Source organism: Argiope bruennichi, chromosome 2 (genome assembly GCF_947563725.1).
Source record: "Argiope bruennichi chromosome 2, qqArgBrue1.1, whole genome shotgun sequence".
Lineage (NCBI taxonomy): Eukaryota > Metazoa > Arthropoda > Arachnida > Araneae > Araneidae > Argiope > Argiope bruennichi.
This window is the reverse complement of record NC_079152.1, coordinates 92,808,212-92,834,981: the sequence shown is the minus strand read 5'-3', so window position 1 is coordinate 92,834,981 and position 26,770 is coordinate 92,808,212. Positions and strand designations below refer to the sequence as shown.

Genomic DNA, 26,770 nt, shown 5'->3' with positions numbered 1-26,770 from the left:
CATCTTTTAATCGCATCTATTTTTTTAACCTACTTTTACCAGTATTGCCATATTATTATGTATGCTTCTTTGAAAGCAGATGCGTTTTTAAATGTTTGACCTGCTTTTACAAGTATTGCTATATTATTACGTATGCTTCTTAGACAGCAGATGCGTTTTTAAAAGGTTGACTTAGAACTATGACATCATAGCTGTTATTTCATCTCAAAATCGGTCGAGCTACAAAACTTCGTTTGCCAGCTAGAAAAATTGAAAATGAAAGTTTAAAAAAATTATATATACTGAGAGAGGGGGGGGGGATAGAAACCGATAGAGAAGTCTCGTGATTGTTTCAAACCGGTTTAAACTGGTTAATGACTTAAATTAATTAAGACAAATAATGATTTAAAAAATAATAATGTTCTCACATGATAACTTCAAATTTCCGATCATATATTTCACTTTTTTATTAATATTTTTTCTATAATTTTATTGTTATTTTCATAGTTATAATTATTTTAATTATTATTAATAATATATTGTATTGCTTTTATTCTTTCCATTAATTAATTTAATTTTTTATTGATTTGAGTTATTCATATTTTTATTGTTATTTTCATATTTACTTATTTATTTTTATTACTATATTTATTTGTTTTATTTTATTTTATTTCAATTACCACTATTTTTATTCAATTTTAAGTTTTATCTGTATTAATTAAAATTATTTTTTATTGTTATTTTATTTCTGTTATTCATTTATTTATTTTGCAGATCTAACATCGTGATATTCGGTATAATTTCAAAATATTCTTTTTCTGTGATTTGATGGGAGCTTAATCATTAACATTTTTGTCCCTGTATGCACTTAAAGATTTAGCAATTCTGTGCTTTTTTGTGTGTGTTTGTGAGACTTTAATCTTTTCTTCCAGACTGGCTGAGTCTGAAGATAGAGGACTCAAGCGCTTGATTGAGATAGTAAAATCATCCAGTGATAACGATCTTACACCCGCATTCGCCGCAATCATATGTTTGTGGGGTAGGATAAATGATTCTGTTTACGCATGCGCTGCATTGCATGATGCATGTAGATGAGGAGATACCTGCAGCAGTCCACCTTTTGTTTATTTTGCATTTTTTGAGCTTCTACCTTTCGCCACTATGTCTCGTTGCCTGCGGAATTATGAAGAGTTGAAAGAAACGATATGCAGAGGTTCAGTGGTTTTTCTAATCTGATATAGATAAAAAAGAATTCCATCCATATTTCATGAGAAAATTTATGTTAGTTTAACTGATTATATTTTCTAACTTCAATTCGAGGAGCTAGTTAAAGAGAGTATTACAGAGGATGTAACAAAATTCAAAAGCGATGGAAAATATTATATATAAAATAAAAATAACGAAATAATTAAATTGTAAACTATTTAAAAATCAAGCGAAGAAAAAGAGAAAGTATGAAAAAATACATAAACAAGATGCGTTAAAGCTTAATTATAATCCCGTTTCGAAGCAATAAAAGGGCTGTTTTAATACCAACCTTGTAAGTTTGAACCGTGGCCGGGCCGCGGTAGTCTGGTGGTAAAGTCTCGGCTTTTGAATCGGAGGGTTTCAAGCTCGAGACACGATTCCACCGAAGAACAGTTGTGTAAACGGGTCTGGTGCACCACCCACTGGTGCGATGTGGAAGTTTGGAAAGGGGTGCCAGCTCAGGTGTCGTCCTTGTCATCCGACACCGGTTCAAAATTACGAGGTCTGTCTCAAAATAGCCCTTGTATTGCTTTAAAACGGGACATTAATATAGCTAAACTTGAGTCGTGGTCGGGTAAATAGGACACCACCTGGGACGATACCTTCCTCTCAGAGTTCTGAACCACTCCGGAGAGTGAATCTTTTGTCTACAAAATAGGTTTCGAACCTGAAAATCTCCAGTCTCGAAACGAAAACCGCACCATCAGTCCACTGCTGCTCTCTATAATAACATCATTTTTACGTCTTTATAAATTAATAAATAAATTTATAAAATTAAGTATAAATGAATAAATTTACATATAATAGAAAATTTAATAAATAATTAATTATTACGTATTTTATGTTATTTGAATAACGTTAAATTTGTAATAAATGAAATGTAATATTAATTCAATGCAAATTCATGTAAAAGGAATAACTTTAAATTTTTAAGCTACAGCTAGAACAGTACTAGTTAAATATTGCTGAGATAATACCACTTGTAACCTTAAACAAAACTAGTTACCGTTGGGCGCCAAAAACTCTTTCTGATAGGGAAAATCAAAACTCGTAAGGAAAGAAGCTTAAATGATTTAAATCTTTTTAATGAAACATTAAAGGACATAACACACGAAAAACAATAATAGGACAAACAATTAATACAAACATTTAAGAAAAAGTACAATTCTCGGGGGTAAACATCACGCTTAAATCTATGACTCCAGAGCACAGACAAGTTTTATCAAGCGGCCGCTAGGTGGCAAGCTGGAAAAGTTGTCCGGTTACATATTTTAAATATAAAAAATAATTATTAAATTTTAACTTTTAAATATCTTTCATAAAAGTAGGAAAAATGACGACTTAATAACCTATCTTGAATACTAATTATATATTTCTTATTTTATACGATTTATGCAGGTAAACATTTAATCAAAAAAAATGCCTTTTGGTGTATTGGTTATATATTATTAAGTATAACATTATGCAATAAATTAAATTCATTGAATATTTCTCAGATGACTTTTGGATATTTCTCTTGACTAATAAAATACGTTTTATAGAATCCATTATGTCTTTAAAATAAAAGCAGAATAATTTTTCACGTTCTTCTTAATTATCAGTAGGCAATTTTTCATTTGTTATTTCATCAATTTTGAATAATTCGAAAGTCATGATATCGGTATCACAGTTCACTAACTTGAAAGTTATCTTATAAATCGGGGAAATACCGATTCGCAAACGAAATTCTGCTTCCTATACAACTTGTAAACGAAGTATTTAACTATTACATTAGTTAACGACTGAATCGGGATTATGACGAGATGACATATAAGTATAAGCGACGTACGTATAAATGAGAAATGTATGAACCGGCTTTTACTGTATTTTGCTATTCTTTCTTCTATCTGAATTATCCATATTGAACTTATAAGGGTGACAGTATTAGTTAGATAATAATGTATAGAATGAAATTTCATCTGAATCTACCTAGAACATTTAATTTATCTTTTCTTAAATATGAGCTGTTTATTGGTAACTAAGTTTAGTTTAGTTATATTAACGTCCCGTTTTAAAGCAACACTAGGGCTATTTTGGGACGGACCTTACAATTTTGAGCTGTAGTCAAATGACGAGGACGGCACCTAAGGTAGCATCCCCCCTCACCATACTTCCACTCCACACCACACCAGGAGTGCACATTTCGCCCAGATGGATTTAGCGTACACCAGGCCTGCTTCCATGACGGTTGTTCGGTGGAATCTGGTCTCGAACCTGAAGCTCTCCGTGCTCCCAGGTTCAGATCTTACCAGCAGGCTACCGCGACCTCCTACTGATAACTAAACAAGGTCAATAAGAAGTAGTTAATCAATTCCAAAACACCTTTGGAATCCAGGACATAGAATCAAAAAAATTGGACTGTCCTGGCTGCTCCGATCAGTTTGCATGCATAACTAAATTCGAAATGTAATTTTTTTGTTTTTGTTTGTATATATCTGATATTCAAAGCCTGAAATCTACTGAATATTTTTATATGAACTATTTTTATGATATATTCTGGACTAATCCAGCGTACTCTTCCAATCCTTGACAAGCAATCAGGATTTTGCACTGTCCCGGTTAATCTAGCACTTCTGATCACTTTAGTGCTAGCTAATTAATTTTATTAACCTTCTCATTCCTTTTATATCTTGCTCAGTAAGTTGTCCTACGAATTACGGAATACTAAAATTGTCGACATACTTGGATTTTCACTAAAATATGAAATGTAGGATAAATATTTTCAGGTCTTATGTTCATTTATATTTTTCAACAGCCAATGATTATGAAAATTTTCCACATTTTTTATTAAAGAAAATCTATTTAAATTTTGATCCTCTCGGTCGGAACATCGAAGCATGATATTTTTTAAAGCTTTCTTCTTCAATCTTGTCTTTGTCTGACTTGGCTGCATAAGCCGTTGAATTTCATGCTTAAAGATTTTTTATATCACGCAATTTACTAAAATTATATCAGCTTGAAATCCTGTGGCGTAACGAAAGTACGAGGCACTCAGAATATAATATGATTATTTCGCCCTCGGTCATCATCAGCGGTTTAACAAGGTTAAATAGCGCCCAGAGCAAGTTTTTTTTTCATCCTTTCGCTATATTTTATTTTAACTTATTTCAAACGGATTGCATAATACCATGTGTGAAATCCGTCTCGAATGGTTAAACGCACCAATAAAAAAATGCACCGTCTCGATTAGGTTAAAGATGATATAAACGCGCAAATATTTTAATAAATGGCGCTCCCTAAAATTTGCATTGGGGCACCTATACGCATTCACAACTTTTTATAACATTATCATGTTAAAGAAAAACAAAAATTGAGATTTTGTTTGTAGTTGTTGTCCGAAACAGGCAACGTTATAATTTATAAATATGAGGAATAACTAAAATTAGTACTGTTTTCTATAATAACTTCGGAAAAAATTATCCCAGAAAATAAGTTTTACACTATCTTAAAATTTAAAATTTTACCTTTACAATGATATAAATTTCAATGATATATGCAATTTTTTTGATCGATATTAATTTTTCCTAAAAATTAGCGTCTCAAGATTCTGAAAATAAAATAGTTTATAGGTATTCCTGTGCTAGATAACGTTCTTTAAACTTTACAGCCACTATTTTTTTTATTTCTTTTTTATGTCAATGCATATCTGTTGACTATGCATTTTTTTTTCTTGTTTGTTTGCTTCAAAATAATAATTTAACGATGAAAGAAAGAAAACATTAGTTCACGTTCAAATTCAACTTATTTTTTTCTTTCGGGAAAAAATCTTTAATAAAAGAAGGAAATATTTTATATTCTTGCCAAAACACATGTGCAACATTTTAAGAGAAAATTTAGAACCAAAGAAGATTAATAATTTGTATATGACAAATTACTGATTTAGTTTAAGCTCACTTTCAGTTCAGTTCAGTTATATTAACGTACCGTTGTAAAGCAACACTAGGGCTATTTTGGGACGGACCTCGTAATTTTGAACCGCGGTCAGATGACGAGGACAACACCTGAGCTGGCACCCCCCTCTCCACACCACACCACACCAGCGGGAGAACGTTTGGCATGACGAATTTAACGTGCAACAGACCCCCTTACACGACGGTTCTTCGGTGGAATCGGGTTTCGAACCTGAAGCCCTACGGCTCACAAGCCGAGATCTTACCACCAGGCCACCGCGGCCGTTAGTTTAAGCTCACATGGTGCTCATTATAATTTGAGCATCACATTATACTTTGAATCCTGGTTAGATGACGTGTATGGCACCCGAACTGGCATTCCAACTTCCCTTCTTTGAAGAAGTTTGAGAACTCGTGAGAAGATTTCAATTGCTCTGTGGGAAGAATTCAGTTGTTGTCTGGTGATGGAATCACATCTTGAATTTATAATTTCGGGCATTAATTTTATTTTGTTAAATTTCTAAACGGTCTTTAAAGCGTAATTTTTCAAAATAATGTTAATAATAAATAAAATAATAATTAATAATAAAATAATGTTAATAAAAATAATAAATAATGTTAATAATTTTAATTTAAAACATATTAACTAAACCCTAACGAGAATTTTTTTAACTTTAGATACTCATTTGATGCATCATAAAATCAAAGATGTGGTATTACACTAAATAAGCTACATATATTTTTGTTATTCATTGAGAATGGAAGATTATGCTTTCAATGTTTCTTGAGACAGTAATTAATGCAACGCATTTTTTAAGCATGTTAAGCAAATAATGTATTGCATATATTAGGCACCATTATTTAATGCTGCTTGTAAATCAACAGTAATTCTTCATCTTCAATAACAATACTTTACAATTGTTGTTGATTATTTATTTACAACTCTCCTTTGCAATGATATTTTTTCTCTTTCAATTGCTTTTATCTAAAAATTTTATATATTTTATGCTTAACCCTTTGCATTCGGATGCCTCCTCTCAGGCACCATTCAGAATGATGCATCATTTTGAAGTTTCACTTACTGTTCAACAACGGATTGTAAAACCCTCCGCGCTTTTGCGCATGCGTTAGGATGCGTTTAATCCGTCAAAATAGGAGTGAAAGGAAAGATAAAAAGAGGAGATGTTTACATTTACTAGGGGAATGTAAACATCTCTAACAGGGGAATCCAAGGCCAAAGGGAATACCAGTCGAAATGTGGTCGTCTCAGAATCCGTTGACGAACAGTATTTATTTTGATTGTTAAAAATATTTACAGAGTAAGAAGACGATATAGATTAGTTTTTTGGGGAAATTCACCTGAAAACTTTTATATATATATATATTTATTTTTCGAAACAATGAAGAAGTCTTTGTATTAGGTGGGTCGAATGAATTAGGTGGAGTCTTTTTATAGAACATCGAATTACTTTTTCGTCTGCAAAGGATTAATAGCTGTATAATAACTTTTTATTGTACGCTTTTTCTTTAATTTTCTCTTTTGCTTTGATCGTAATTTATGAAAGAATATTGGTAAAGTTGTTTTGTAATGTTCATTTCGCAATTTCGTCATTCAAAACTTTTCTTCTCGCAGAATAATTTTAATATCGTCGTTAATAAGCAATTTTGTGAGTAAGGTATAAACTTTCAGTGCAAAATATAACAAATTATAGGAATGAAATTTCGTTTTCTCATCAAAATTGGAAATCTATGTTTCACCTTGGACTCAGTTGCTCAATGGGAAGATACTCAAAATTCATAAAAGTAATGTGACGTGTTGGTAAATAGGTGATGCAAGATTTGTACCATTAAACTGTTACAGTTATGATTTTCTCTACTATAATCGTTCTGTCGATAGCATTATTCTCATAATTCGGCAAAAATTTTTAAAGACCGTTATATTTTCTCAGTGGCTTATCTAGTATAGAAGTGCTTTTCTTTGCTTTTATCAAAATTTGTATTTAAAAAGGATATTTCCGGAGGCAGGTATACACAAGCACTACGGAACTACAGTCCTTTCAAAAGCTTTTTAATTCATATATAAAATCACTATTTTAATTCATTTTTTGTGTAATATTTACACCTATTTACAATTTAACGCAACAATTTTTCCTTGTTAAAATTTCCATCCTCAGGGAAAGCTTAGAGAGAAGCGGAATGCCTTCCCTTAATAAGAGAAAAAAATTTCTCAATGTAGTACCTTTTAATTTAGTACAACTGTACATTTACGATAATAAAACGAATTTCATTTTCTTCACAATGTATGATAAAAAGAAAGAATTGTAGGAAATACTGTTCTATAGATGTTAAAAGTGGGATTGAAAACGTTTTACCGCAGAGGAAAATATTTTCGCGGGCTTAGAGACACATTTCAAATCCAGCCACGCAGGACACATGGATGTCACTTCACCTATTTATTGCGCAGTCGAAAAGTTAAGAGAAGTCTCGAATGCTTATTGTTCATTTGCGCAATGTTTATATATTGTTTTTAGGCATTTGCGCAATGACGTGTGTTATGTACTTTGCGGTTCTAAACAGTATAGATTATGTGATGCCTCTTTTATTAAGATAGTCAATTTATTTTCACATTTTAGCACATTTTTAATATGCTGTTGATTTAATACTTTTTAGCTTTAACTTTGTGAATATTTATTTGTCTTTAATTGACTATTTTGACTTCAAACTGCTCGCCAATCACATTTGTAGACAATATTATTGAAGCAGACGTTCGGTATTTATAAATAAATAATTAATTAAACATATTGAAGTATATATGAATAAGACCTATGATTATGTGTTAACATTCTCCTAATATTTTAATCATTCATAAAACTTATTCATTTTTATTTTTTATGACCCCTTTTCAGCTTAGCGATTCTAGACAGCTACCTGCTACCTAGTTCAAAAATCTATATATATAAAACGCTTACGTGGATCAAAATCAGGCCAAATTTGTTAATCGCCGTTTGGCAACACTTCGACCTTGCCCGGGAACATCAACACGCGGTTTGATAAGATTTCAAGCAAACGCTATTTTTGTATCGGTTTGAAAAATTTTTAAATAAAAAAATTAACGGTCAAAAAACGGACGAAATTTTTTACGATGAGTTTAAGTCGTGCCGTATCGATCGTCGAAAATGAGGAAACAGGTCGAATGAATATGCTCAAGAATCGTTCATAAGACGATCCAGTCGTAATGAACGAGATAGGGTTAAACGTTTACGAGCAAAGTTTCCGAACTACAGGTGCAGTTGTGGAACTATGTCAGGACTCTGTTCTTTTTGCCAGGCACGTTACTGGGAAAAAGAAGTAAATTCAAGTGGCAAATGCACGAATTTAAATATAACTACTTTCAGATATCTTTTTTTTTTTTTTTTTTTGTAAATGTCAAATTTTTATTCCGTTTCTGTAGTGTAGCTTCCAAATTTAAACAACTTTAAAAAGAGCACTTTTTTTTTTGTTTGTAAATATCAATATTTTTTTTTAATTCTGTTTCTGTGGTATAGTTCCCAAATTTGTAAATTGTGAGAAAAGCACAATTTTTTTTTTAAATTTGTTTCTTTAGTGGATGTATATAGTTATTTAAATGAAAGGTTATTTGTGTTTCAAAGACCTTTGATGCAGGTGATTTTTGCGAGTGTACTTTTTTCTTTACATTTTTTATTTCTTTCATTGTTTTATCATATTTTGGAATAAATTGAATCTGAATATATCTATTGCTTGACTAACGTGGGGACCCTCCGGGGGGGGGCACCTCGAAATGAGGATGAGATGCTTCCGGCATGGTGGTTGGATCTCGCCACCCTGGAGGGTACAATAATAGGTGGGGGATCTGACTCCCCCCACCGATGACGGGACGTACTTCCTTCGGGGAGGGTTGTACCGTGGCCGGTGGCGGCCCTTAGGACTCAACCACAGTTCCCGCCAATTGCTGTTGCGGCGGTCCGGTCATTCAGTTCTATGGTTTAGGCGGGTCGGAGAGTTAGAAGGTTGACTTGACTAACGTGGGATAGTAGATGGCGAGCGAGCGAAGCGATCCGAGAGGGACTGCATTAGCAGTTCCTAGGTGTTGGTGAGCATAGGCGAGCAAGGTCGGAGCCCCTTACTACGACACTACATTTGCGCTTAAGTGAATTCAGTTAATATTACTTCTTGCAAATTACTTTCATTACTGATCCTTAATGAAATCTTTTGTTGTGATTTTTCACCTTTTCTGTTTTATATACAGAACTAGATAGACAATTCATTTGAATTTTTCTCATATAATCTTTAAGTACTTCCACTTTCAGCAATAATTTTGAAAAAAAAAAAATAGATTTTTTTTTTGTAATAAAATGGGATATTATTGTAAGCATTGAAATTCCAAGATATAATTAAATAAATTCTAAAATATTTCTGAAATAAGAAACTGAATAAGAAACAACATAGTGAATATTACTAAAAGCAAAGTTAAAAACTCATTAATACTGTTTTAATCAACATTGAATCATAATAATACAATCATACAAGAATGTTATTTTTAAACTGTTTAAGCTTGTGCTATTATAAAATTTCAATTTATTTTATTTATAGTTCTGTAATATTTGAATGTAACCAATAAATAGAACATAAACGCAAGAAATCAAACATTAAAAGAATCGGATACGTAATTAAGGGGATTATGTCATGAGGAGAGAGGTTTATTACAGATATCATGAATGTGGAGGGGGAGGGACACCTGCCAATACTTTGCCCCAGAATCTGGCTCAAAGAGTTTATAAATAATGTAGACATGAAGGAAATTCTAAAGATAATCGTAGCATTAAATAACCAATTGAAAAAAAATCATTTCGACGAAATTCATGTAATATAAATAAGTTCCTTTCTTCTTTTATACAAAGAAAAAGTATTGTAATTGTCTGAAAAAACAAACTGGAGATTTTGATTATGAGATCATAAAGACTTTATCAGACTAAAATTTCCTTTATTTGGATAAAAAAACATTTTTGGAATTATGTCTTTCTCTCCTTGTGTGTCTGCGAACATGATAATTCAAATGCTCAACTTTCTACCGACATGAAATCTGCCATGGAATCATTACACAAAAATTGTAGATTGTATGAAACTTTAGGTCTTATCCGTCGACCGAAGGCCTGTCTATTCTTGTACATCTAATCATGATAACTTAACAGTAGGAGTGACCCCCCCCCTGAAGCATTCTCGTATATTCCTTAATAAAGAAGTATGAGAGATATTCTCTATTTATATTATATATACCCTCACCCTCCGTACTAAACTGTTGAATTTTATGGAACAAGGCTCTGAATATCACAAATGCTCAGATTTTTATTTTCAGAGAAAAAGTGAGGTAACCAACGAAGCGTTTTGAAAGCATTTTCTCGTCTAGTTTAGTTTAGTTATATTAACGCCCCATTTTAAAGCAACACTAGGGTTATTTTGGGACGGATTTCGTAATTTGAACCGTGGTCAGATGACGAGGACGACACTTGAGCTGGCACCCCTCTCTTCAGACTTTCACACCACACCAACAGAAGGACATTTGGTCTCGACTGATTGAAATTAAGACACAAAATTACAATTGTAGTAATAAGATCATATGCCACTTTTCATTTTTCTAAGTTGTTCCACCTTTGAGTTACCGCGTTTTCATGCTTGAGAATGTATCAATCGACAGACTGGCAACACCCTTTTACGGATTTCATTCAAAATATGAGAAAAATCTGAGCTTTAAATGCTAAAATTATGTATGAAATTTCATTTATCTAAATTAGTGCATTTTTTAATTATTAGCATTCGTGTGGAAGTACAAACTGAGAGACGCACAATCCCTTGGCGGATTTCATTCGAAGTTTGGAAGAAAGCTACACTTTAGATGCTAAATTTGTGTAGCAAATTTTATACAGCCGTTTCTGTTTTGTAGTTATTGTTCACACTTTTACTCATATAGTCAGACAAATTGACTTCCTGTTAAATGATTTCGTTCAGAATTCGATAGAGTCTTACGAATTTTAAATGTGGTGGCAAAGATTAGATACTAAATTTCATACGTCTAGCTCAGAGTGTTTTTGAATTTTCGTGTTCACAGGCCGATAGAGGGATAGGCATAGTTCCAAAAATATGTTTCATGGACTCGGGAAGATGGCGTGTGTAAATTCACGAAAAACTCGACTACGCATGTTTACTTCCTGGCATACGTAGTATAGAGAAATTATAGTAATCCTCAAAAAATTCGAACTCGAGATTTTGACTAATCTTCTCTTTTCAGACCTCAATGAGTTCAAAACTCACAATTTTGGTAAATGTCCGTCTGTCTGTGACAAAGATAACTCAAAAACGCTTTGAGCTAGATGGTTGAAATTTGGTATACGGCCTTTAAACCAAATTTACAGATTTCTATTTTTGGAGATTTCTATTTTTTGAGATGTTTGAGATTTAATTCAAATTTGAGTAAAAAAATCTGGTCAGAGGAAGTCCGTCTGTCTAGCTGTTCGAATATAAGTTAACACGGATATGTTCGAATATAAATACAATCCGGTACACAGATTTAATATCTGTGGTGTAGACACCTCTCAAATTTTGAACTAAATCCAATAAGGGGTTGACCGTCTGTCTGTCAGTGCTTTCAGGAACATGTAATCGCGATAATTCAAAATTGCAATGACTTAAATATATCAAACTAGGTGAGGCCGCGGTGGCCTGGTGGTAAGGTTTCGGCTTGTGAGCCGTAGTGTTTCAAGTTCGAGACACGATTCCACCGAAAAACCGTCGTGTAAGGGTCTGTTGCACGTTATATCCGTCAGACCAAACGTCTTCCCGCTGGTGTGGTATGGTGTGGAGAGAGGGGTGCCAGCTCAGGTGTCGTCCTCGTCATCTGACCGCGGGTCAAATTTACGAGGTCTGCCCCAAAATAGCCTTAGTGTTGCTTTACAACGGGATGTTAATATAACTAAACTAAACCAAACATATTAAACTAAGTATGGGATTTTGTGACTACAAGTACACATTTGTCTCAAAATTTTTTATTTCAAATGTGTCTGAAACACAAATTTGATTTTTGGATGCTTTTAATCGCATGTTAAGGATTAATCGCCAAATAACTCGCCAAGGATGACACGATGGATTCAGTAAAATTGATAAATTCACGCCAAAGTTTAATATTTCGTAACTAATTATACGCCAGTGCTCTCTTAGGCGTTCTCGCGACTAATACCTTCGTTAGAGAGTATGCGAGAAAGTTTTGGGGAGACCACGCCCCCTGGTTTTTAACATTATTATTACGATATTTTCTTTATGTATATTACTAATAACCGAGAAAATAAAAATCCAATATCAAGAACGTAAAAATGCTGCAATCTAACGAATGAAATTGTGTGTACGGCTTTTACACTGAAGTGGTATATCTGTTTTTTAACATAAAAATTATTAATAATAATTTTTAATTTAATTAATTAATTAATTTAATTTAATTTAAGATATTTAAACATTAAGCGAAATATATCGAATAAAAGACTGTTTGTCCATTCATGTGAATTGGAAAAATCAAAACCACACGTTAAATGAATGTAATTAGGTAAGTGATATTCTTACACGGAAAAAAGATATGTATCAAATTTTAGACTACACTGGTCCGCAGTATCTGTTTCCGAAATGCCTTTTTGATTCTTGTCAATATTCAACGAAGATAACCACAAAATACACCATACTGAGAAAACTTACGAGAAAGTGAATGAGAGATAACTCCCGATTTTTTCGAATTTTTTCTCGTGAATACACATCACTGAAATTAGTTGTATATTTTTATCCACTAATACTATCTTTATTTTTTATTTTTAAAATTTTTTTAAAAACTCGCAGGAGTTTTTTTAAAAAAGTTTGGAGGTACGAAGTGATGTTGGGCACCGTGCCACCTTTTCTATCAGTCAGTCAACTTTAAGCGTGCATTTCATCAGAAAGTATGTGCTTGAGAAAAATTAACTATCCAGGATGTGGTTTTTATTTTTATTTTAGTTTTTCGTCAGGAATAAATTTTCGCTGTTTGTGTATTCCTCGACTCGTCTGGAATGTCTTCTAAACTTAATGATGAAAGCTGCGCAATGAAGTGTCTTTCTAATAAATTTCGTTATTAATAAATAACTGCTTAGATAAGATAATGGTTGTCTTTTCAGAGTAACTACAAGTTAAATGCTTGTGATTTATAGCGATTGTTTCTTTCTTATTTATATCATAATATATGCTTTACGATCAAACTTTTTTTTACCTACATCCCCCCCCCAAACCTACCATCATGCTCCACGTAACACACACTATTCCATTATGTACAATTATAAACATACCCATAAATGGCAACCAATATAACTTTTCCGCTTACCCCTCGCCCCGAAATCATTTTACATATGCCTTGGGATATGTGTACCATAGGCTGAAAACACTAAAGTACAACAAATGGGAGGAAGTGGAATGAGGAAAAGTTACAATTTTTCTTGCCTTCATAAAAAAATAATCAATTATATTTTCAAGAAAAAGTAAATACTCTTTTCCCTAAATACTCATTAACCCTCTCTAGGAAGTATGCTTCCCACCAAATTAATCAATCTTTGTATGAAATTATGTAGGTTGGCATAAGTTCTGACGAATTTTTTTAGCAAGTCAGAAACTTAGATGCTTCAGCTCTTTATCTCAGACAAAATGATGGGTCTTGATTAGTTACTTAATTATTAATTAACCAAATTAATTAATTAATAAAATTAAATTTATCTAATAAGCTAAATGAATCCTTTTTCTTATTCTAATTTCAAGCCTAAAAATATTTTAACATAATATGACTAGAAAAAAATGGCCCTTTAAAGGGTTAATTCATTATTGCCAGCATTAGTATTTTTGCATGCATTCGAGTCAGTGGCGGATTTCCGACTTGCCAACTGCTTAAAGCCGCAGGCAGATCAATTAAAAGACCGTCTTCTTCACTGCCAAATAAATAATTGTAAAAAATACTAATTAGAAAATATTAAGATAATATTAACGCTTTATCAAATATAATTAACCAGGTTCCTTTATTTCTCATGTTGAAGGGACGTTCTTCCCACGGGAAGGGTTGTACCGTGGCCAGTGATGGCCCTTAGGACTCAACCATAGTTCCCGCCAGTGCTGCTGTTGTGGCGGTCCGGTCATTCAATTTTTTCCGTGTACCTTCCCGGGGGGTTGGAGTAGCCGATTAAGGCATATCTCATTGTGCTATTAAATTATTTCGAGTATTTAGGTTATTAATTTTATTTATTTATTAGAGTATTTATGAATTCCGAGCGTCTGCTTCAATAATATTTTGTATACGCGAATTGTGAGCAGTCTGGAATCATAATAGATCAATAAAAACAAAGACATTTACTTAAATTTAATCTTAAAAATAATTAATTTAAAATATATTATTAATATGTCAAAAATGTTTTGGAATGTTAAATTAGATCGACCAGTTTATTTAGAAAGTGGCTTCGAATACACATAGCCTACGGCTGTAAAATACTTAAATATATTATTAATATAAGTCATGAGAAATTTGTAATATTTTTCTTCCAAAGATTTTCGAAAGATTGATAATTTCAACTATAATGAAATTTATCTTCAAATATTTCCTTTGTCATCTTCTGTTTTCTTAATATTTCTTTCACATTTCGAATGAGTGCCCTTAAATTCTTTCTGTTATCAGGTACAATTTTTATGGAAGTTTGGAAGAGAAAACAGATAGCACTTGCTCGAAAATGGCACGTAGATAACTTCGATCAAGTGGAATCAGACAGACCCCAATTCTATGGCACCAAACGGGAGTTCAACCGTTTCACTCGTTCCTCGATTCTATATTACCCCTTCCACAAAAGGCTCATGAAGCACATGCTTTCTGTTTCAGTCCTGTTGCTTATGGTAAGTGCTGTCCGAAATAACAATCATTCTTGTCAAAAACAATAGCACTCTGTCTCCAAATTTAGTGTCTATTTCCATAAAAGAAACTCAAATAAAACACCATTGTTCGGTCGTCCTTTTCCACAAAAATCATAATTATATAAAAGTGGATATCGTTTATACTAGACGTTTTTTATTGCTAAACATACCATTTAGTCATCTTTTTCTGCATAAAAATGTATTTTTTGAGATAATAAGAGCTTAGAATTACATTTGCAGCTGAAAGATTCTTTACATATTGCTGATCGAAAATGCCCACCGCATTTTGAAGTTCTTGAATGTAAAGGAGAGAATTCTACAATACTTCAATATTTCTTTAAAGGGGATTTTGAGTAATTTTTATTATTCATTCAATAAATGTCACAAGTTTGTTTCAAGTTTCTAGAAATGTTTAGTTAAAATTAATTATGCTTGGTTAAAGTTAGAATGTTTTAAATTTCCCTAATGTCAATCAAAGAACGCTCTAGGGACTTGAAGAGAGAAAAATATCGGAACGAATGAAAAAAAAATCAACAAACAAATAAACTTTTACTGTTTATATTGAAATAAATTATGAACAATAAAATAATTAGTTATTTAAAAAAAATCAGCGCAAAAAAGAAGCTAAATTATATGTTTTACTGTTTTTTTTCTGTCTGGGGAAAAAATGGGTATTATATATATATTACCCAGTTTTTTCAATACACATTAATTTTAAACTTTTAATTTCAACGGCTGCCCTCTACTCTTTATTTTTGAAAATACTAATATAATACTGGTCTAATGGTGTGCGGTGATGAATCCAATAAATTAAATAATAATGTAGTGATTGGATTTTGAAGCGTTAGGAAATAAACGTTCATAGATGGCGCTAGGCAACTAGTGCGAGTGTAATGAAAAGAGTGATGTCATTCGAGTGTTGGCTCTTGGAGGAGAAGGAGTTACTGAGCAGAGTAACTCGAACGAATCTGCAATAAATTTGTTAAGTTTTCTATTTGCCTAATTTTTTTCGAAGCACTCACGAACCAGCCACGACAAATAAGTTGTAAAACTTTATTACAAAAAAACCCGACTCACCGGAGGCAAAACAAAGCAGAAATGCACACAAAGACAGCACTTAAAAATCTACTCGCTTCCTAAAAAAACCAATATACACACAAACAACAAAACATTCTAACCCGAACAGCACAAAGTACTTAAAGAGAACTCGCTAGAAACCAACTCTCCAAAAAAAGAGAATTCATTTGACTAGTTTTCACAAGATTTGGGACAAGATTTGGGGTTATGGAGCACCCGCCCGGCGGAGCCGGGCTATCTCCTTCCTGGTAGGATGTAAACTTGGCAGCGGATGTGCCTTGTACTGCTGCAATCTGCTGAGTGATGTTCTTCAGCGTCCGGTCTCCTGGTGGTAGCATGGGTGGTGGAGGGGGTGAGATCTCTTGACCAATGGGGACGTCTCGTTCAGCCAGGTGTGGAAGAGGTGTGAGAAGCTAGTGCCGTGTGCAAAACCTGGGAAGTGTGCATTAGTTCGTGGTTGAGTGGTTTATAGCTGCGTGGAAACTATTGTTCGTTGATAGCCAATGGGGTACAGGTCTATTTCGGGTGGGATGTACAGGATCAAGTTAGTTGGGGTGTGTTTCTAATTTACTGAGAGATGGTGCTATTTCTGGGTCTTTTTATTTTAATATTGGGAGGGTATTTGGGGATACTTTTGACAGCATCATTGTCGTTGGTATCAATTTTGTTGAAAAAGTTTACAGACAGTTTATGTAATACTTCGTGGAAGGATTTATAGTTCAGGGCTTTGTTAAGGTCTGCCGTTCTCATGTACCATTTAGCTTTACATATATTCCTGATGATTCTATTATATTGTTGAAGTATAATTTTAATATTGCTTTTCGCGGCATAACCCCAGACAGGGCATGCATACATGAGTACTGGACGCAAATAGGCTGTAAAAATAAGCAATTTCATGTCCCTATTCAATTTGGAGTTTCGAGCTAATAGGGGGTAGAATTTACGGGATAAAGCTCGGAACTTGTCTTTAATAGATAAAAAGTGTTTTTTCCAAGTTAGTTTGCAGTCAAGTATTAATCCTAAATATTTAGCCTCCTGAGACCACGGCACTAGGCTGTTTTTAATTTTTACTTTGGGAAAGTTCGGTTGCTGCTGGCCCTTGTGAAACAGTACTGCTTCGGTTTTATTTGCGTTTATTTCTATCTTCCATTTTAGGAACCAGTCCTCTAAGATTTTGAGATGTCTATTGAGGGCGATGTGTACATAGTTTATATTTTTATTTCTGGCTAGTATCGCTGTGTCGTCTGCGAATAAACATAGCATAGTGTCAAACTGTTTAGGCATGTCGTTTATGTACAGTGAGAAGAGTACTGGGCCTAACTTGGAGCCCTGTGGCACTCCTGCATTAATAAGTTTTGTGTCTGAGTATTCGTGTTGTACCCTGACTTTAAAGGATCTGCCAGTGAGATAGGACTCTAAGATGTTAATCAGGTAGCCTGGAACCCGATTTTGGATCATCTTGTAAATTAGTCCATCTATCCACACTCGATCGAATGCTTTTTGTATATCCAGGAAGACAGCACCTGTCTTTTGTTTATTAGTGAATCCTTCTGTTATGTACTCTACTACTCTGACAAGTTGGTGTGTAGTGGAGAGATTAGGTCTAAAACCAAATTGCTCTGGGAGCAGGGTGTTGTTTTCTATTAGGTGTGTGTTCAGCCTCTTGAGTATGATACTTTCAGCAATTTTGCTTAAGGTTGAAAGTAGTGAAATTGGTCTATAGCTGGTTGGGTCTGTGGGGTCCTTTCCTGGCTTAAAAATAGGAACCACCGTTGCTGTCTTCCATCTTGCTGGGAAGTGGCCTACTTCCAAAATCTTTTGTAATAACAGGGTAAAAATCATGATAATGTTTAGTGGTAGTTTCTTAATAATTTTATTGGAGATGTTATCAATTCCGGGGGCTTTGTTTACATTAAGTTTATGGATGTTTTCAATTACTTCAGATGGTAACGGGAGTTCAGATACGGGGCATGTTTGTTTCAGTGGCGCCATCTGGGTGTCGCGGTAGTGACTTAAAGTTTCTTCGACCTCGATTTCGGTTCCCTCATGGCTTAGATTGTTTAGATTAAATTGTGTCTCCAAGCTGTTCGCTAGGCAGTTTGCTTTTTCGAGGTCGGTTTGTGCAATACTAGCCGGACCATTAAGGGTCGGAATGTGGTGTTTTTTCTTCTTGAAGGGTCTCACAAAGGCCCACAGCTCACCGTTCTCGTTGTTCAGTCTGGCTAACTTATCGGATAGCTCCCTGGTTTTCAGTTCACTGTCTAATTTATTTATTAGTTTGTTGAGTCTATTAAGCTCTGCTTTCGTCGCTGGGGATCTATTTAGTTGGTACAATTTCCTTATTTTGTTCCTTTCTGCATTTAAATTTTTTAATTGGGGGTTTATGTACGGCTGGTTATTTTTAATGGGGAGGGAGTTAATATTTTTGCTGGTCACTATTGCGTTTTCGATTTCCTCGGCCAGATTATTTATACCTTCTGGGTGATTAAGGTTGTTTACTTGGAAGTGCGACTTTCTGAGATCATTAACAAAATTTTTCCAATTTACTCTAGTTTTTGAGTTAGTTTCGGGTAGTGAATAGTTGAAATAGAAGGTGAGGGCTATCGGATTATGGTCGGAACTCATTTCAGGTAGGGATTGAATGTAATACGGGAAGAGGAAATCTTTAATTATGGTGAGGTCTATTGTTGACGCGGAATTTGGTCCATAACGGGTTGGTTCGCTAGGCGCCAGGACTTCAAGCCCTGCACTATCGACGAAATTCCTGAGGGCAGTTCCTTTGGGGTTATTTTGGGTGCAATTCCAGGAGATATGGTGCGCGTTAAAATCACCGCAGATGATGGGGTTTGGACTGATTTGTAGCAGGTTTTCGATGTCGAAAATGAATAAGTTGTGGTCGGCACTTGGGGGGACGTAAGTTGAGATGAAAGTTATGGGATCACTATTTCTGGGGGTAATAGCAACTAATGTCGCTTCAACATGATGCAGAGTTAGAGGGTTTACTTGATAATGGGGTATTATATTTTTCACTAAAATTGCCGTTCCACCGCTCGCTCTGTGGTCGTCCTGATTTAACCTATACTGATAATATCCTGCATTTGACTAGTTTTCATATGTGCGCCTTAACTTTTATAGTGTAGTGATCGTAGCGCCATCTTTAATCATGTCATTCTAAAGCGCTACCTATCTACTTTCCCTAATACAATCTATGTTATTACTTCTCCCGGGGAATCCCCGTTCTGTGTATACGTGCGCTAAGCAGGATGTTCGGATAGTTGTTAGTGTAATAAAGAGTTTATTTTTCTAATGGCGATGAAATACTTTATACTACACTCTACATGAACATCACCACAATAGCTTCCGTGAGAGGGCATCGAAAGATCTAGAATGTCCTATGTATCGTCTCCTAATTGAGACATCGCCAAAATTCCTGTAGTTTTGAGCAAACCTTCATTTTTTTTTTTTTTTTTTTGTCACATAATAGCCTTCAATTCGTCAAAGTTGGTGTTTTAATGACACTGCATCCATTCAACATATGTTAAAATCTATCTGCAAATGCTCTCTTCCTTATTATAAAATTAACTGCGAAAGTAAGGAATGATAAAGATTCATAACAGTATGAAGTAAATTTTAAGTTCGTTGTGTATATGTCTGAAATATTTTCAACGCGAACGTTTTTTTATATAATTTTTTAAACTGTTATCAAGATATACTCATAAAAATGTATATTTTATTTTATATAAATATATTATCTGAAACGTTTCAAATATGTTTTCCAATCTCACTCTTCACCTTTAATCTCACCCTACAGGTTATGCTGGTCTTCATCAGCGTTACATCTGTGATTCTCTACCGCGTGTACATGACCATCTCCTTCTGTTTCGACGACACCTTTTGTGATCTCCTTCACGGCACCATCATAGCCACACTCCTCAATACACTCTCCATCATGGTATTAGGAAGGGTAAGGTACTTCTGAATTTTCTCCTTGTGGTGTAACTTGAAAATGTGCAGGGTGATTCAAAAGGGGTTCAAACTAATTTTAAAAACAGTTCGAGATTATCTAACTCAAACCGTTTTTGCGTACGAATTTGTGAGCAGAAATGTTCAGGGGACATTGCTTAGCTTAAAGTGAAATTTCGACTGGATATTGTAGAAAAAGTAATATGATGTTATTCTGCAAGTTTGAGATGATAGACATTTATTTTTGTATGGGAAATGTTGCGAGCAAAATTCATAATCATTATTGGTTTTTTCAGTATGGGTAGTCACTAGACCTATTAGTATGCAGTATAGGCTACTAAAGTAGATAGAACTTATCAAAGATAGGATTTGAAGAGGAGGAATTATTTAAAAATATTGATATAAAAACAAAAGTATTTGCATCTGCTATATTACACGACACTATCATACAATTTCACCACTATTAATAGCGGCAATTGCTACGAGTACGGACACAAGTACAAGAGCTAATACTTAGGCTGATCGTTCATAAGAAATATTAGAATATATAAACCCTGCTAATTTACTTATCAATTGTAGCTATCAGATAGGCAAAGTCACATCCAATTCCGATTCATTAGCTCTGTGTTTAAGTATGAAGCGAGCCGGCGTACTGGCATAGGGATAGCGCGTCTTCCCCGTGATCTGGGCGTCCTGGGTTCGAGTCCCGGTTTGGGCATGGTTGTTCTATGTGTGAATGTGCCCTCCTGTAAAAAGGGGTTGTGCAAGCGAATGAGTGATGCGTGAGTAGCAAAGTCGTACTCTTGGCTCTAACTGGCGTTACTAAAAAAAAAAAAAAAAAGAGAGATGCTTCCCCCACCGGCTTAAAAGCGCTGTCTTCGTAACAGCGGGCTTGTCCATGGCAAGTGCCATAAGAAACAACAGCAGTATTAAACGAACGATCAACTCAAAGTAATGACGAGTAAGTACGGGAGACAATGGAGATTTGAAAGTAACTTACTTTTTAATTTACCTGCCGAAGTCTTTTACAGAAACACTAAAATAATAATAATAATAACGAGCGGCGATGTTCGCAAATAAATAAATAAAATAAAATTATCTTTTCAAGCACTGTTTGCATATGAATTTAAAGGAAACTGGATCGTTTATAATCTACACTTGCTCATCGCAATCGAACTGCTCACATTTTGAACACCTTTTGTAACATACGCACAAACTGATTTATTAAGCTGTTTTACGATGTCTTGTTTAATTTCATTTGTTTTTCATTCTTCTTGTATCTCTAACATGCATACATGATGTTCCCATCTATGTACAGTTATCTAAGATTGACCACATTTATAATTTGTCTAGAGCTGATTTTAAAAAAGTAGAAAGGGCAAAAAAAGCAACCAGCGTAAGTAGTCTCCCAAACTCTTCTCTATAATAAACTTATCAAGCCAGAGAATGTCTCTCATGGCATTGGAGTACAACAGTTACGAAATATTAACTTTTGGCCTAAATTTAGTGTCCTTACTGAATCCATCGTATCATCCTTGGCGAGTTTTTTGGCGGTTAATCCCTAGCAGGCGTTAATAGTATGCAAAAATCGATTTTTTTTTTTTTTTTTTTTTTTTTTTTTTAGACACGTTTTCCTCGGCCGACTGAATTTGATTAAATTTGACACAAAACAACTCTTACAGGTACAAAATGATATATCTGCGTCTTTGAGCTATCGCTTTTCCATATTTCTAAACATAAAGACTGACAGACAAACATTTATTCAAAAAGGAAATTTTTCTGATGTGAAGCTTGCTATGTGAACAGAATCTAATATGAAAAAATCAATCAATTAATTATAGTTAATTATTGATTGTTTATATTCAAAGAACATTGGAATAATGAACAAATGCTCTGACATTATGTTATTTTATATCTTAAAGCAATTCGATGATGTAGCAATTTCAGAATTGTAGTAAAAACTGTAATTACCCTTTCCTTAAAAATGACATGCATGTACGAATTTTAACCACTTATATGCTTCATTTTCTTTATGTTCTAATTAGATGATATTTTCTGTTAGAGAAATGTGTTGGCTTTTTAATTCCATTAATAAAATGTTTGAAATGTTTCTTGATTCATTGAATTTTTAACCGAATTATCATTTAAGAATGACTTACTTAATTTTAATTTACCAGTTAAAAGATGAAATTATTTTATGCATGCATGGCGTATCTATAGTTTGCATTCCTAAATATTATAATTTATTTCTATTTCTAAAAAAATATTCAATAAAACTGTTCGTAAATAATCTCATAATGCATCGCCGTTTTCTGTTCAAGCTGTTATCAAATTCCAGTAAAAATCTAATTCAGAAGAGCTTCGAAATTCCTATTCCCAAAGAAAAATAAACCTGTATAGAAAATTGCTTTCTGAAAAAACTAGGTGCAAATACGCACCTATGCGTTCTTTATATTATAAGCTAATTCATTTATTATCAAGCGAAAATTGCCATTCTATTCAATCAAAAGAAAACAATATAGACATAAAGAATGCATATGATCAGCGTACAAAGTAATGTTCAAACACAAACACTCGCAAGTTTTTATGTATGTAATAGCATGGTCACAGTTCTTATGGAAATGGGCTATAAATATCCAATCGCCATTTTACTGCTCTGATAAAGATGTGGTATTTGTATATACCGAATATTCAGTAACGACAATGATTAATTCATATTTTGAAAACAGCGTCTCTTAAATGTGCACTTGATTCTATAAATGGATGTTACCTTGTTTAGAAAGAAAGGAGTCCATTTGAATTTAGCCTATTCTGAGTAAACATTTATTAAGCGAATGTAAATCAAGTTATTCAACAAATTTTATTCATTTTATCTCTAAAACGAAGGCACTGGTCATTTTAAATGCTTTTCTAAACGCTTTTATTTAACTTGACATGTCTCATATTTGCAAGGATGAAATTTTATAATCTAATTTTCTTTCAGTTATTAATGTGTTGTAACTTTGAAATTTTGTACACTTTTGTGTTCTTGAAGAGAACACAACATTTTAAAAGTTTCAGAGCTTAGTTCCGAGAAATTTAATGGAATTTCCGGTAGCATACAAATGGCGCCTCTGCAGCAAATTTGTTAAACAAAATTATTTTATAGTAGTTTGAGAAAATTCTATAATAAATATAATAATTAATTATAAATCAAATACTAAATAGTGAAAAATAGTGAAAGCAAAAAAAAAAAAAAAAACTTTAATACATAAATAGATATGTCTTTGAAAACTATTTTTAATAAATTCATGCAACTCGATTGCATTTTTGCATTTAATGTTTCATTTATTTCCTAATGCATAAGGAATCTGAAAATTTTCTTTGTGTGTTCTAGATGATAGCTCAATAAATTTATGTTTTCATAACTTATTTATCAGCTAATCGACTCATTTGGATCCAATTTTCATGGCGCCATCTATTATAAAATTTGAGAAATTTGTCTTCTTAAATTTGTATTAAAATCGAATTTAAAACTAAATAAATTAAAAATCATTTAAAAATATTTATAATAACGAATTATGAAATAAATTCGAGATCAAAAAGTAGAAAATAATAAACATAAAAGGTTTCAAACGTTCTCTTTTTATTAGTGAATTAAAAAGCAAAAAGGTAATTTAAATTTAAAATGAATTTGAAAATAAAACAGTAAAAGCGTGAGATGCTGAAAATAGATCTATGAAGAAATTAGACTACAATGAATATAACAAAGAAATTTTCCTAAATATTGATCAAAAATTAAAAATATATTATTAAAGTACATAAAATATAAAATATATTAAAAAGTATATAAAATTATAAAAGTATATAAAAATATATTTATTTAATTTCTTAGATTATTTCTATGAGTTCCGGAAACTGTAACGAATTTGTTTTAATATCTATATTTTTGATAAATTCAGTAGCGGATTTAAGTATTTTGTGGCCTTAAACAGTACGCATTATGAGACTCCTCTTTTAATAAGTTCATCAATTTAATTTCATATTTCAATACATTTTTAATATGTTAATAATTTATTTTCGTCTGTAACGAAAAAATATTTTTCTTTATCAGTTGTAATTCCAATTTGCCTAATCTTTCACGTTTGCATAGATTATTGAAGCAGAGATTCTATGTTTATAAATATTCTAATAATTAAGTTAATGCAATGGGAAAAACAGGAACTTGATCAATTATACTTGATAAGTATCAATATTATCCTAATATTTTATAATTTTCACAGAATTTTTCACAAACCTTATTTATTTGGTAACTAGGAATATAAAGTTTTTAATGGACTTGCTTGGAGCTTCCTTTTTACCTAACAGCCCTAGGTGGTTAATCTGATCGTAGATGAGTTTTTTTTTTTTTTTTTTTCAAAATTCTTTACTTAATTAAACTTTTTACATTACTTAACTTTTTTTTAATTTTTAGTAAGTTCTTACTGCATTCATCATTTTGAAATAATAGATGACAGAATTTTTAAATGGGAGATTTGGACATTAGCCTCTTTACAACCAAATTAACCTTCATGTTGTAGGATTTTTTAAAAAATTTTTTTATCGGGAATCGAAAGTTTCCCACTGATGAAATGTGGAAGTTTAGAAAGGGAAAAAGGGTTTGTGTGTATAATCTATGGTTTTAATTGACATAATTGTATTTTTTGTCCGAATTAACTAAACAGTATTATGTATTTCAGATTTATGAATTCATCGCCGTGAAGCTCACTGAATGGGGTAAGTACATTCGATTCAATATAGATTCAGAAGTAAAATATATTATAGTAAGAAAATTAAATGCACTGATATAAAATAATAATTAAAACTGTTTATGAAAGTATACTTTTACTAGCAGAATGTTTCATTTTTCATTTTTTTCTAATTTTTATATCTGATATCAAGTTTTTCTCAAACTCACTATCAAGGCATCGAAGTTTAATGATCAACTAATAATTAATATCTAAAATATTTAAATGGTGCATTGTCATCGAGAACATAGAATTGCACAATATTTCAACATTCTGGCACTTAAGGAAATAAGTAAAATATCGATTGCAAAATTCTGTTTTTATAAATAAGATTCATTTCAAATTAAATAATATGTTTAAAAATATATTTGAAGTATTTAGTATTTCAACATATTTTCATTTAAATTTATATAAACTTTTGAACTATCGAGAAGAACTCACTAACGTAAAGTCATTTTCCCAATGATGAATATAAAATTCATTAAACCAAGCAACTTTTTTAATTTTTCGTATAAAGAAAGTATTGCAATCGTCAAATAAATTCGAACGCGAGATTTTGACGAATCTCCACATTTCAAACCAACCTAAATTCGAAAAACACATTTTTTTCCCCGTCTGTCTAAGAACATTATAGGTTACAAAGGCTCTACGCTAGACTGATAAAATTTGATATATAGACCAAATTTGTAGATTTTTATCAAATTTTGAACGAAATTCATTCAAAGGAAATCTGTTTGTCTTGTTATTCAAATACAAATGAAAACGTTAACTTCAAAACGTAATGAGCTACATGGATAAAATATGGTAAACAGGTTTAGCATCTAAAATGTAAATTCTTATCATATTTAGAAACAAATTTATTGAAGGGTTGACTGTCTGTTGGTCTTAACTTCCGCATGTATGTAATCGTAACGAATTTATTGAAGGGTTGACTGTCTGTCGGTCTTAACTTCCGCATGTATGTAATCGTAACAAATTTATTGAAGGGTTGACTCTCTGTCGGTCTTAACTTCCGCATGTATGTAATCGTAACGAATTTATTGAAGGGTTGACTGTCTGTCGGTCTTAACTTCCGCATGTATGTAATCGTAACGAATTTATTGAAGGGTTGACTGTCTGTCGGTCTAAACTTCCGCATGTATGTAATCGTAACGAATTTATTGAAGGGTTGACTGTCTGTTGGTCTTAACTTCCGCATGTATGTAATCGTAACGACTTCAATCAGTGGAATTCGGTCTTATGACTTCATCTGTAGTTCGGTGTCAAATTTTGGTTTCATTCGGTCAGCAAAAAAAAAAAAAAAAAACTCTCAAAATACATATTTGCACGACAGATTCAGTAAAAATGTTATATTTCACAACTAATATTCGCCAATTCTATGCAAAGCATTCGCTACTTTCCCTAACATCCACAATTTTATGTAGGGGGGAGGGGATAAGATCTTCTTTAGACAACATGCCAGAAAGTTTCAGGGGAACCACTCCCAATGATTGAAATAATACATATATTTATTCAATATTTGTTTAATAATGTAAATTCGATTAATAATGAAAGAAAGTCAATTTATATATTTTTTTATCAAATTTTGAGCAAAATCCATTCAGATGATGTCTGTCCGGCCTTCCAAATATAAATTTACATGATAACTGCAAAAAGAAGATTTAACAGATTTACACAGATTTAACACCAAAAATGTAGATTTGTATCAAATTTTGAACCAAATCTGTTAAAGCGTTGACCGTCTGTCGGCCGGTACTTTCACAAGCATTGGAACACGATAACTTAAATGCATCAAATTTGGTATGGGATTTTTGAGATTATAATTATATTTCTGGATCA

At 32.8% G+C, this 26,770-nt stretch overlaps 1 protein-coding gene across 2 annotated transcripts in view; it reads left to right on the top strand.

Annotated features, from left to right (window-relative positions):
* The window catches only part of LOC129959506 (anoctamin-8-like), an 86,834-nt gene that overhangs the window by 35,456 nt on the left and 24,608 nt on the right, over positions 1-26,770 (top strand). For both annotated transcript variants that reach the window (XM_056072372.1, XM_056072380.1), the window contains exons 7-10: positions 912-1,018; positions 14,896-15,107; positions 20,014-20,166; positions 24,884-24,920. In XM_056072372.1, coding sequence (XP_055928347.1) covers positions 912-1,018; positions 14,896-15,107; positions 20,014-20,166; positions 24,884-24,920 — 509 coding nt within the window. The remainder of the gene's footprint in view (positions 1-911; positions 1,019-14,895; positions 15,108-20,013; positions 20,167-24,883; positions 24,921-26,770) is intronic.